Source organism: Alexandromys fortis, unplaced genomic scaffold (assembly GCF_014885135.2).
Source record: "Alexandromys fortis isolate MF-2015 unplaced genomic scaffold, M_Fortis_MF-2015_v1.1 scaffold_234, whole genome shotgun sequence".
NCBI classification, from domain to species: Eukaryota; Metazoa; Chordata; class Mammalia; order Rodentia; family Cricetidae; genus Alexandromys; species Alexandromys fortis.
This window is the reverse complement of record NW_026068113.1, coordinates 72,410-85,618: the sequence shown is the minus strand read 5'-3', so window position 1 is coordinate 85,618 and position 13,209 is coordinate 72,410. Positions and strand designations below refer to the sequence as shown.

Below are 13,209 nucleotides of genomic sequence, written 5' to 3'. Positions count from 1 at the left end.
GAGGGAGACCACTCAGGGCTTTTCTCACCAAGGCACATCACCAGCACCCAGGGCTGATGGACCAATCAATGAATTTATTTGTCTTTATATCAATTATGGACCCTCACAGTGACTTAATTACTTCTCCAAAGGAAAGAAACGTTTCTCCATAGCAGTAACCTTAGCTATTGTAACAGAAGCCCCTGAGTGCTCACTATACTACATCTCTGGCACCGTTCAAGGGCATGTGTTTTCCAAGGACAGCCATTACCAAACACTCTAGTTCACACACTGCTATAACATGGCACTGACATCTTTCCCATGGTTTAGTAGCTTGAATTTACCTCCTAGGAAATTAAGTGCACCTCTGAGGCTGCATTGACCAACAGAGGGCAGCAGAATTAATGTCAAGTAGTATCTTTAAAGTTGGGTGATAAGGAAAAAACTTCTTTCAAGAGGCCCTAGAAATGTTGATAGACTCGCTGTCGTGATGGGATGTCATGATGGGAGGAAGCCCAGGTCATAGGGAGATTCCACGGGGATTTCGGACAATAATACAGCTGCTGCTCTGTCAGTTGTCTACCAGGCGAGTGGCCCCCTTCAGGAGCTTTTGGTTACCAATGACTTTGTCGTCCTGGCCTCACAAATTTCTCTCTGTAACCGAATTTGTATGTTTTGTGGCTTGAGAAAATACAGTTGTGATCGTCAAGTTAATCTCGACTTTCTTCAGCATCGGACATTACCTGCAATCTCTCAATGATATTTCGGTAGTCTCTAGAAGCTGCCAGAACAGAGTCTCGACGAGCAGCGTTGCGGGCCGATAGCCGCCAGTTCATGGCTGTTTTCTGCACAATGTTGTGGGACTTCAGGAAGAGGTTGTTGACTTGGCTGTCCAGGTCAACAGGAATGGCTATGGCCCGGCTTTTGGCTAGAAAAGAGACAGATGACTCATGAGTCCACGACTTTCAGAGTGACAGGATATGGGTTTGAATCCTCAGCAGCCACCGGGCTGATTCTGCCATGCCTCCAATGGGCAAGCATGTATGGTATGGTGAAGACAGAGAGGGAGCCCAACCTTTAACTGTAGTTTAGGTCAGGATTTCCCAAGGCGAATCCTGGGGACAGGAGCAACCGTGAACACTAAAACGGTTCCAAGTGATAAAGCTTAGGGAAGACATAGGAACAGCTCAATGTCGGTTTGCTTTTTGAACAAATGGCTTCCTACAAATGCCCACATGTTTGTACATCTTAAGAATTATCCAGACAACTTGCTAGGTCAGAGATTTTTTTAAAAAATCGGTTGTCCTATATCACAGCCTATAAAAGCTGACTTCTGCTGACCAGGACACAAACAGCATATGCCCTGTAGGCTCTTTCTTCCCTCCCTAAAAAGGAACACGAGGAAACAGAGAAATCTACCTCAGGGGTGCTGGGAAGGACACCTGGCCAGTACTTGTTTATCAAGACTGTCAAGGTCATGAATAACAAGGCAAGAGCAAGAAACCGTCACAGACCAGAGTGGAGAGCTGACAACTGCGTGTGAGACAGGTGTGAGGATGTACCCCGGTGCAGAAAAATGACAGTCATGGAAACACTAGTGAAAACCTGAATCAAGCCTAGACTTTAGCTGGTGACAATTGTGTCACTGTCGCTCTCTAACTTCTGGCAGATGTGCACTAGCAAAGGAGATGTCGCTAACAGAGGAAAAGGTGAGAAGGACACAGGAACCCACGGCATCTTCTTCATAACTTCCCCAGGGATCTGAAAGTCATACTAAATAGGAGCTAACCTAAAAGGCTAAGATGAACACTTCTGTGTGGGGAATTCTCCCCAAACGAAAGGAACCATTTTCTTTCTTCAGTGCTTCAAAACACCGGAGATAAAGTGTCTTCTATTGCCTGTATCTAACTGTAAGAAGAGCTGCAGCATTCTGAAGGATGCGCTAGAGAGCGACCGTTTTTATCTCAATAGAATACATAATGCACAGGGAAAAACCAACAGCCAGTCAATGACTTCCTAACAATTTACTCTATTAAGTGGAAAACCACGGAAGAAAAATACAATATAAAAATAAAAAGCAGGACACCTGGCTTACACTCATCTCTGTTAGAAAACTTGTGCACTGGGACCCAGAGAGATGGCTCAGCGGTTAAGAGCACTGGGCTGTTCTTCCAGAGGACCCAGGTTCAATTCCCAGCATCTACATAGCAGCTCACAACTGTAACTCTAAGACACCCTCACACAGACATACATGAAGGCAAAACACTAATGCGCACAAAATAAAAATAAATAAATTAAGAAAACCCATGCACTGGCCAACCTATCTAAAACTGAACAGGACAAAAGGGGCACCAGTCAGGTACAGTTTTAGTCAGTCCAGAGGAGGCCGTTGCCAAGGGGCACAGCACTGGTATTTGGGAGTGAATAGGATGGACTCTTTTTATGACTTTGCACAATTATCAACTCTGGTTTGGTTTTTGTTTCCTTGCCTTTCTGGGGACTGCACCCAGGGCCCCATGCAGATGAGGCAAGCTCTCTACCACTGAGCTGTGTTCTGGCTTTCCCTGTGTTGTTACTGCTGTGGAGATGACTTGAATGGTGCAGCCTCTCTAATCAAATGTAAACGGCCGTCAAGCCAATGGCTTCCTTGAGTTTGGATCAACAAACTTATGAAGCAAGGGCTCAGTCAGACATTTCGGTGTGCCATGTCTCTATAAACTGCTGTCAAGTCTGAAGAAAGTAGAAGGCCATCCAGGAACCCTCTCAGCCTAATCTCTCACAACACACACACACACACACACACACACACACACACACACACACACACGCACGCACAAGCAATACCTGTCACATGAGAGGATAAGAGTATAGCAAATCAGGTAGCGCCTAAAAAACTCAACCCAAGGAGCCCTCACAAACATACCCCTTGCTCGTCTAAAAGCTACATCACAGATACACGGAATTACTCATGTGTTTATCTCCTGGGCACTATGGAAACTTTCTTGCCTGTAAAGCACCCATCCGTTCCCAAGGACACCCTTTCTGAGAAGTTGCCCTTGCTGTTTGCCGGGGTCTGGGGATCTATTTCAGTCCCAAGAGTTCTCGCCTGAGGTGGGAAGCCTATTCCTTTGCATAGAACTTATGGAAGGTGGGGAAGGGTTAACATCGTAAGTTTGTTTTAAGTAGGTGCCGTAGAAGAAGGAAAAGAAAGGTGGTCAGCACAGGCAGAGGGAGAAGGCCCAGGATAATGGGTATCTACAGGGTAATCATAATTTATAGCAACTTACCAACTATTTTAAACTAATTAGGAGAAAGAAGTCTGACGTTCCCATCACATGGGGACCTAATTACCCAGACATGCTGTATCCCAGAAATATGTACAATGATGGTACCACTTAAACTTTTCTCAAAAGGGCTGGGGTGTAGTTCCATGCTAGAGTGCTTGCCTAATATGGAACAGGCGTGTTTAATATTTAGCATCGCAGAAAGAAAAAGGGTGGGGAGGATAATTGCCTTTTAGGATGGGAATCTTGGGGGTTAGGGAGCGAAGGGAGGAAGGAGGACCAGCCACTGCGCAGGGAGAGGAAAACAAGGCACCATTTGTGGGAAAGGGTGCTCCTGAGGATCTGATGGGTGCTTTACGGGAAGAAAGTTTCCATATAGCAAAATGCATCGGTTGGAGTAAACAAACTCAGGCTTTGAATGAGGGACTTCCCGGGGCCTTGAATAACTTCGTGGATTGTCACTTGCCAAGAACTGTCTGACTTTGAACTATGGAATCTTATTTTTCAAGGACTTACTGGTTCTTACTGTGCTGGCTTGGCAAAGACAGAGGCTGGGGAATCAAGAAGAACGGGGTCTGGCTTTGCAGCTTCCTTCCTTACAAGAGGCTCAGTAAACAGCGGGAAATTCATCTGCGTTGCACTGTATCCGTGCTGACTGGGCACCTTACCTACATCAGAGAGCACCCGGATACAGCTCTCCACGGAGGCCTTCTGGCTCGGCATTAACCAGTTGCAGTGGTAAACTCTGAACACACCTTGCAGGAGTTGCACAAAGACAGGTTGGCGCGTCTGTAAGAAGGAGGGACAAGGTCAGGAAGATTGTGTGAAGCTCCAGTGGCCTGAAACACAAGCTAGTGGGAAGACTCCAGAAGGGCAGGGGCTGGATTCCAGAAACTGTTTGCAACAGTGGATATTAACTAGCCCCTAGAGAGCCATGTCCTAAAAGGTGGTACCCCGGGAATGAGGTGGGACAGAGGAAGAGGTCCTTCAGACAATGAAAGAATGTCTTGGTGAAAATTGTGGAACCTTGACCTCCTCTTTGCTTTTTTTTTTTTTGCTTTTATGTTTGTGATCGGATGGATAGGTCTGGCCCACAGACACTCATACCCAAAGCACAGGACCAACTGATTGTGAACAGAAAACTTCCCAAACTAATGAGGAAAAAAAAATCAATCTTTTTCTCTTTGTAACTTAATTATTTCAGGTTTTTCACTGTAGTGACAGAAATCTGATAAACACAGAACCTAGATAGCAAGAAAAATTTAGGATTACTTTAAAGCAACAACGTATTATCACAAATGTGATGCTACTTATTTTTACTCATTTTAAAAGTGATATTATCTAATTAATTCTGACCACAAGAATCAGTAGTGGAATCAAATTCCCCAAAGCAGTAACCTTGTCCAGCTACAAACGAGCTGAATTACTCGAAGGCAGTGATTTCTCCACGGTGTTAGCTTCAGCCACTATATAAGGTCGATCATAGCAAATTGCCCCAAACTTTCCTCCAAGCATTATGTCCTAAGAGCAGAATCCAGGCTAGCCTTAGACTCACGATTCTTCTGCCCCAGCCTCCTGCTGGCTGCATTATAGGCACATGTCACCAAGCTCAGCCAGAATTTTTACGTTTAAAACATCTTTTACATTTCTTTATTAGTATTTATACGCATGCATGCGTGCCATGGGAAGTCAGTTCCGTCCTTCTAGCATCTGGGCTCTAAGGATCAACCTTGGGTTACTAGGCATGATGGCAAGTGTCTTTACTCACTCAGCCATCTCACTGGCCCAACAAGCTATACTGTTAACACACAAAAACGAAATGCTAAGTAGATGTTAGCCAGAATCTACTCCCTTTCTTACTCAGGGCAGTGTCTTCACCAGCTGAGATGGGCGGTGTCTATAGGTATTCATTTAACTCTGGGTACAAGTGAGCTACCTTCCGTGAGATGACCTCTCTGTGAAGGTCTAAGTGTGTAATCCTTTTAAAGTGAGAGAACGCATACATCTACTGAGTTAGATGCCGACTTTCTGAACGCTTTTTAAGATGGCAATTTTATCTCTCCCCAGATGATCACTCTGGACCTACCAGGCAAAGGTAATTGTCAGTGATGAGCTAGACCAGTCAACTGTTCGCAACAGATAGGCCACTCAGCTTCACTAAAGACCAGGGGACGCAGCGGAGAAAAGTAGTGGGAATTCTAAAGGGACTTCTGTGATGAAAGAAAAGGAACCGTTCTGGGGGGAAAGCGTCCATTTTAAGAAAATGAAACAGAGTTAATAGAAAATTCAGTTTCCTCTGCAAACGTGGTTCACGTATCTTCCTTTTAGTATGTATGAGAATACAAGCCAGCATGTCAGGCCTGATCTCATGTAGGCCTGGATGACAATTATGTGACACGGAAGCTACCTTTGTGTTATAATGAAAGACAATGGCTAGGGGAGGATAAAATTACCCACGAGCACTAAGGGGGCCGGGAGGGCGCTGAGTCAGCCGGTTCCTTCCATTCAGTTCACCTGGGACTGAAATCTTCAGGAAGCGCATCCTGTCCTGCACTCCCACCATCCAGCACGAAGCTACATTACTCGCAGAGGTCAAGGATGCAGGAAGCCAGAGGAATTGGCAGAGAAAGCTAGAATTAGCTAAGTTTGGTGGCTTTTTCTTAGCTCCTGAGTTTACACAGGGGCCCAATCAAGACAAGCCGGAAGCCCCGAGTGCTTCCTCCTGGCCAGGCCCTGTGCTAAGTGCTTTACAAATGTCTCGTCTAGCCTCAGTGTAACTCTGTGAAGAAGGAAGTGGCATTATTGTAAATGCTAAACTTGGGATGAGAACCTTAAAGTCTAACTCATGGAGAAGTGCTCCTCCATTGTTCAACTCACCTGAACAAGTGTTTATGAACCATCTACTTGTTCCTGTCTGATACCTGGGGATAGAAAAGATGACCTAACAGGTCACCAGTAGCTGTTTCCTAATTGCTAAATGCAACAGGCAACCTGGTGACATCAGCTCATTTAATGTCTTAGTCAAAATGACAGAGAGGGCTACTGTTTGATTGGATGGGTGATCAAGAGCAACACAGGGATCGTGACAGTTGTAAAATTTATCCACAAGGGGGTGCTATCTGAAAGTGGTGGAAGCTTGGATAGGCCAGGGAGGCATTGTGGAAGGATAGTGGGAGAGTGGTTCCTCTCCATCCCTTTCTCCTTCTTTCCTTTCCTTCTCTCTGCCCACCTCTCTCTCACTGCCTCCAGTTCAGTTTTGCAGCTACATGCAATTTCATTTCCCATCACCAGGACAGAGCTGAAGCAAGCGCCTCACTGTAATGTGAAACCGATTTAGTCATCTAGCACCCCCTTCCTAAGCCTCCCCTTTCCCAGGTCCAGGGGTCCTACTTAGTTCTGAATCCTGCCCTTCCTGCATCTTCCCCTAGCCTCTTTCATCTCCTCCCTTGAACTATTCATGTTCTCCCCAGGCCCGCTGAAATCCCTTCCTCAGTATGGCAAAGACTTAAGTCTCTTTTTAATCTTTGGTCATCACCAATCTTCTGACTCTCAGAAACTCAAGTGCTCACTCAAAAAATTGCTAAGTACCAGTCAACAAAGGACCCAGCAATGTCTGGGGGACAACAGTATGTGGACTGGTACAAGCGTCGTGTTTGAACCACTCTACTGCAGCTCTCCTCACAGGAGCACGGGACATTGATATCATAGCCCTCGTGGGCATCTAAGAAAAGAAGTTCTGAGCCAGGGGTGATAGCACCCTTGACAAGGTGAAGCAGGAGGCGCGGGAATTCAAGGCCAGCCTTGGTGACAGAGTGAGTCTGAAGCCACTGCAGGCTACATAAGACTGTATTTCAAAATAGAAAGAAGAACGGGAAGAGATGACATGGGAGGCGGGAGGGCGTTGGAAATTCAGTGACCTCTCCGTCTTAAAAGAGCTCATATGGGACAGAATGGAGATTTGAATACAATCTGTTTTGCTCTAAAGTCTCCAAAATTCTCCTCTTCCTCCTTGGATTCGACATTTCCAAGCTGACTCTTGGACACTTCGCTGGCAGCTCAAGAGTGCAATATCTAATGCCAAGTTCATCATTTTTGTCCCTGGCATATGTGGAGGGAGGGAGAAAGCACAGAGATCTAGCTGGGAAGAAGGCATGCCTTTCAAAAGAGAAGGATGGGGGCTATGGGACCAGCACAGGGAACGTTCACCAGCGAGGAGTGGCTCTACAGATCTGGAGCAATGTCAGTGATTGACATTTCATACTACAAGGGAAGCAGATCTGGCCTCACTACCCATTCAGCTTTCCTGCTTGGCACTTAGTGTTGCAGTACAAACACAATGGCCTGGCTGCTAATGGGCTCCTGCTCCACTTCTCAAGTATGTGCAGACATTCAAAGGTAATATGTACCTACATTCCGTCATGACTCAACTGCTGGTGTTGAGTTATTTCTAAACTAAGTTTCTCAACAGTGCTTAAGAATATACTGTACTGAAAAGCTCTTACTTAGCTTTAGGGTTAGACAGCACAGGGCTGAGATCATGGCGATGCCACTTGGCATGCGAGAGCATGGCTGGGGATGCGAGCTGAAGCATCAGGGCTGAGTTTACTTCAAGGCAAAATTCCATCTACACTACAGCCTGTGGTAAGCGCCCATGAATTCTTTTCTTTAAAAAATATTTATTTATTTATCTATTTGTTTATTTATTATGTGTACAATATTCTGTCTGTATGTATGCCTGCAGGCCAGAAGAGGGCACCAGACCCCATTACAGATGGTTGTGAGCCACCATGTGGTTGCTGGGAATTGAACTCAGGACCATTGGAAGAGCAGGCAATGCTCTTAACCTCTGAGCCATCTCTCCAGGCCCCCATGAATTCTTTTTAAAATTATTTTTATAATTTGTAATTATGTTTAAGCATATGTATGGGGGCTCTATGCAGCCTAGAGCCAGAGTTACAGTGTGTTGGGGCCACCTGATGGGGGCTGGGAATCAGACTTGGGTCCCTGGACAAACAGTGCAAGCTCTTAAGTGCTGAGCTATCTCTCCAGTCCTAAAATAATTCGTTTCTACTTACTGAATACGGAAATCCATTATACAAATTTGACTAGGAATCATTCTTCTCTTGGATAATTTACATTACTTTTTAATTTATTTTTATTGGAGATTTACATTTCATAATATGTCTCTCACTCAGCCATCCTGGTCCAATCATCAGTCCATGGCAAGGACAATGGTGACTTTCTGGCTATCAGAAATCGAGTGCTGCTTTCGCTCTGCAGCCTGGACAACAGACCTGTGGTCACTGCTGTAGTGACCAGTTCAGACGTGGGTTGTAAAAAGTGTTTTCGATTGAAATAGCAAAGATATCCCCTGAATCTACAGAGTTCAGGCTTTGACAAGGTGAGTGGCAGAAGCTCTGGCAAGACTGCACAGTTGGGAAAGGCTTCAGAGAATCTCACGTGAACTGTGCTGCACAGAGTGGGTGGTAGCGGCCCTTGTGATCTACTACACCACCTCTCACCTCAGGCACCAGGCACTTCTGAGGAATTCGAGGAGTATCATTCTCAGGTAGAAGAGAGTTCTCGGTATTTGGAGATTACCAAAGAGAAGTTGGAATTTTAGGACAAACCTCTATGTTTTCAGGTACAGTCAGTCTTGTGTATCCTTAGGTTCTCTGTCTGCAGAACTAATCAAGGCCTGGACATATCTGAAAAATGACCAGGTCTGTATGGAATTCACATACATTTTTTGTCTCAGCCCCTGAACAATATTGTAGACCTACAACTCACGCAGCAGCCACATGGTATAGCTCATTACAAGTCCTCTAGAGATGACTTAAAGTCTATCGGAGCAGTGGGAAGGTTTTATGCAAATTCCAGTAAATTCTATACAATCACCTCACCATTTAGTATTCAGGACTTGAGCACCCCTGGGTTTAGGTCCGTGAGGAGAGGGGAGGTCCCAGAGTCAATGCCTATAGCTACTATGGTCAACCGTACTTCTGCACCCAAGCGTCCCTGACAAAGCGACCTTCCATTCTGACTTTGCAGAGTGGCTCATTTATAGCAGCCACTCCACACTGAAGGCCTGGACTGCAGATGCACACAGAAAAGCCCCACCACAGAGGCACTTCTCACCTGCAGAGTGGTACTCTGGTCCGAGAAGGGAGAGCTGAAGAAGGTCGTGACGATGCTCATCACGATTTCCGTGACGTACTTCTCCAGTATCGAGTCTGCATGTTTCCTGTCGCTTGTGTTGTTACAGGCCTGGAAAACAGGTGGATGCTGGAAATGAGACACCCAAACCTACTCCGGAATACTGAGAAATCCACTGCCTCCCCCCACTGATCACCAATCGCAGGACAGACATAAGGATTTATAGGTCAGAATTTATCCAAGAAAGAAGTAATTAGAGCAAATAAATAAGCAAACAAATTCTGTACTGTGGAAAGGGAAGAAAACTCAGCTTGAGTAGCATGACATAACACATATGTATAAAACTGGCAAGACTGACATGTCTATCCATCCAACGTCCTGCCTGTACCCACAAGTCGGAAGCCTTGAAGAACAGCAAATGATGGGACTGGAAGTAGAGTAGCCAATTTCCCTTAAAGGCAAACTGTCTACTCTCTGTTACCCACATAATGAGGAGAGTCAAAAGCACCATGAGGCTTCATACTCTTTATTCATATAAGATTTTACTGAGATACAGTTTGCAATAGGTGGCCGTAATGTATAATAGCTGAGCTCACTGGTTCGGAAAAAAACGCCTTGGATTTTACCTATCCGCTACTTTAATTTTTCTGCTTAGAATAACAGTAGCCCTTTATAAGGTTAGAGAATAAACTTGAAAATAAATTAATTAGTTCTATACCTTGAGTTATAAAAATCACTAAAAATACAAGGTAAAATAAGGAATTATTAAAAAGAACACACACACACGCCTCACCCTGCAGATGTCCACGAGGAAATTCTCAAACAATTTCCACATGTGATTGCTTGTGTAAATCTCCTTCATTTCCACCTCAGTGTCTACATAGCAGTGATTCAGGAAGTTAATGTAAGCGATTTTAACCTGCAGGCGGGAGAAAGCTTTTGTGAAAATCCACTCGGTACCCGAGGAGTCCACGAGCTCCATCCCCCTCATAGTGAGGCTCAGTACGCAGCGTCACTCCACGTCCCCTGCTGGCTTTTGTTTGTGGCCTTTTGATTTTCCAAATTCATAATTATAAAATTCAAAACCATAAGGCTTTAGGGAGAGAAGGTTTTTATGGTCTGGAGATAAAATTTGGTGAAAAAAACGCTGACCAAATGAGAGGTTCAAGCTTGACTGTGCTGTTCCTGTTTGTGAAGGCACCGTTAAGTATCACACAGCTCAGGCTGGGAGATGTTAATACATGACCTATGTCTGCACACACATGAATGTAAGTGTCTGCAGCAGCACCCTTTATAATGGCCATCAAGTGGAAACAGCACAAGACTGTGTCAGTGACAGCTGGAGAAACAAAATGGGGTATTTGGACATAAGGAAGTTATCACTTGGCAATAATCAAGTACCAATGCATGTAAAAGTTCCACGAGCTGTGAAAAACTATGTTAAGTGCAATAATCCAGCCAGAGCAAGACATCCTGTGTGATTTCATTTATACCAAATAACCACAAGAGGCAGAGAAAAATAGGTGACTATTTAGGCTGAGGGAACTGGAAATAAACAGGCTACGCAGAAGGAAATGGGGAAAACGGGTGAAGAGATTTACTTTTGTGTTTGTCTGTCTGAGACAGAGTTTTACTGTGTATTCCTGCATGGCCTGCTATTTACCAAGTAGCCCAGGCTAGCCTCACATTCATGGCAATCCTCCTTCCCCCACCTCCTGAGTGCTGGGATAATTGGCATATACCACCATACCTGGCTTTAAAGGTACTCTTTCAGGAAGTGAAATTATACACCATTTTTTTTTTATTTCTAATAATTACCTGTAGTTCCCAAATTTTGTATCATGGTCACTCATTATTTCTGTACTAAGAGTTTTTGCTTGAAAGAATTAACCTAAAGGTGAAGGGTGTCTCAACCCATTGTTAGTCTTGGGGCACATCCTCTCTGAGCTGAATTTGTCCCACAGCCCTGAGGCTTTTATCCCATTCTCTATGAGGAAGCAGAGACTCATTTGCTTCCTGTTCTTTTCACACAAAATCAATACCTAGGAAAACACCAGTAGTGTGAAATATTTTTGCACCATGAGCTATATAGGATGTTAAACCCAAGGGCTTACCAGGCCAGCCACCACATCTCCTTCCAGCTGTGGCCCCATGTGCAGCACAGAGCCTGGAAGAAGGGTGCCCTAAGGGCCAAGCTGCTCACCTCGGGGATGCAGTCTTCATGAGTGACCACACGAACGATGTCATCAAGCGGGAGCAAGGAGTTGCACTTGATCTCTGTGTACACATTCTTGCCCTCTGTGCACACGGCCAAGAGCTCCACCAGATGGATGTGGTACATGAGAGGGCTGTTTTCATCCATCCGGTCACGCTCGGATCGCATCATTTGGATCAGAGTCTGGAAAGAGGCTCTGTCGTTGTAGAACACGAGGACATCCTCTCCAGAATTGACAAGCTACACAGGGAAAAGGGCTCATTGGTGTTCTAAGCTTTCAGGAGTGAGGTAGCCTTACAAAATTCTATGTGTAGAGTAAGACAGACTTACTTTCCCAAGCAAGCCGCATCTGTACCACTAAACTCATCTACACCCCACTTGTTTCTAGATGGACAAACAGCATTTCTTAACAGTATCATGTGAGTCCAAGGACACAGAAGTCATTAGGGTGATCATATAAATCTACTAGGGGAGACCAGGCTGTACACCAAAACACTCCATGGAACAGACTGCTAGCCTGCACTCTCGGGTTACTGTTTTCCTAGTTTAAACATTTCCATCTTTTAGTATAGTTTACAAGGCATCCTGATGCGAGTCTTCCATCCCATTTCTCCTCTCTTTGATCATAAACTTTTCACTTCTTAGATGTGTTCCTTTCACCCCTCAAGTCATTCTAGTATGGTGATGCATGGCAATTTGTCTCCCAGAATGTATCTCCTAAAAAATCTATGCTAATTTAATAAACATCCATTTTATCATTATATGAAGTACAAAAGCTTTAAAAAAGGCTGGAGCAGAAGTCAAAATAAACTCAGCCAATTCTATTCACTCCCTGCCAACATATCTTCAACCCAGTAGGTGCAGGATTTTATGTTTCTTTTTTGGAACTACTAGGAACTGAGCCAAGGACCTCATGCATGCCACGGCCGAGCACTCGATCACTCTTCCCTTGACAGTCTACCTGCTCACTACCAACCAACTGTAATGAGCTCTAGTCAAGGGTACAGATCCTAGGACGGATACTTTTGCTAGGTTACTTAACTTTGCTGTGCCTCAGTTTCTTCTCTAAGTAAAAATAGGGACAAAATATGACCCATGACTCAGAGTTTTGCTGTACAGAATAAATAAGTCCTAACACAAAATTTTCTCAGAACAATATGCAGACTTGTGTAGACTTCAAGGAGATGTTAGCTATTACTGTTATTACCTCTTTTAATCCACATAGTACATGAAAACGCTCATTTAACAGGAATGAGAGGTCTTGAGATATCAAGACATGAGAGCCAGTAAACAACATAGCAAACATTTGCACCCTAGGCTGAGTCAACTCTACTGCCCCTGGAGCCATAGGTGTAGACAGTACAATAAATCCAAACACGGGGTGAGTTTACTCAAATCCTGTTGGAGCCAACACCATGTTTGCAGGGTGGACCTTCCTAATCAAAGCCAATATTCGTCACAACTTCCGCAAAGAAACAAATGAAACTCTGCCTCCATCCTGCAGACCAGATGCTCCTTGTGAAATATTAAGTCAAAACTGTTCAAGCTAATTAATTGGGTGAGTAATTAAATAAA

At 44.6% G+C, this 13,209-nt stretch overlaps 1 protein-coding gene across 1 annotated transcript in view; it reads right to left on the bottom strand.

Annotated features, from left to right (window-relative positions):
• Itpr1 (inositol 1,4,5-trisphosphate receptor type 1) overlaps nucleotides 1–13,209 on the bottom strand; it is a gene marked incomplete at its 5' end in the record, with an annotated part of 210,471 nt that overhangs the window by 132,371 nt on the left and 64,891 nt on the right. The window contains 5 exons of the mRNA XM_050124741.1: nucleotides 723–907; nucleotides 3,932–4,052; nucleotides 9,402–9,530; nucleotides 10,213–10,338; nucleotides 11,623–11,874. Coding sequence (XP_049980698.1) covers nucleotides 723–907; nucleotides 3,932–4,052; nucleotides 9,402–9,530; nucleotides 10,213–10,338; nucleotides 11,623–11,874 — 813 coding nt within the window. The remainder of the gene's footprint in view (nucleotides 1–722; nucleotides 908–3,931; nucleotides 4,053–9,401; nucleotides 9,531–10,212; nucleotides 10,339–11,622; nucleotides 11,875–13,209) is intronic.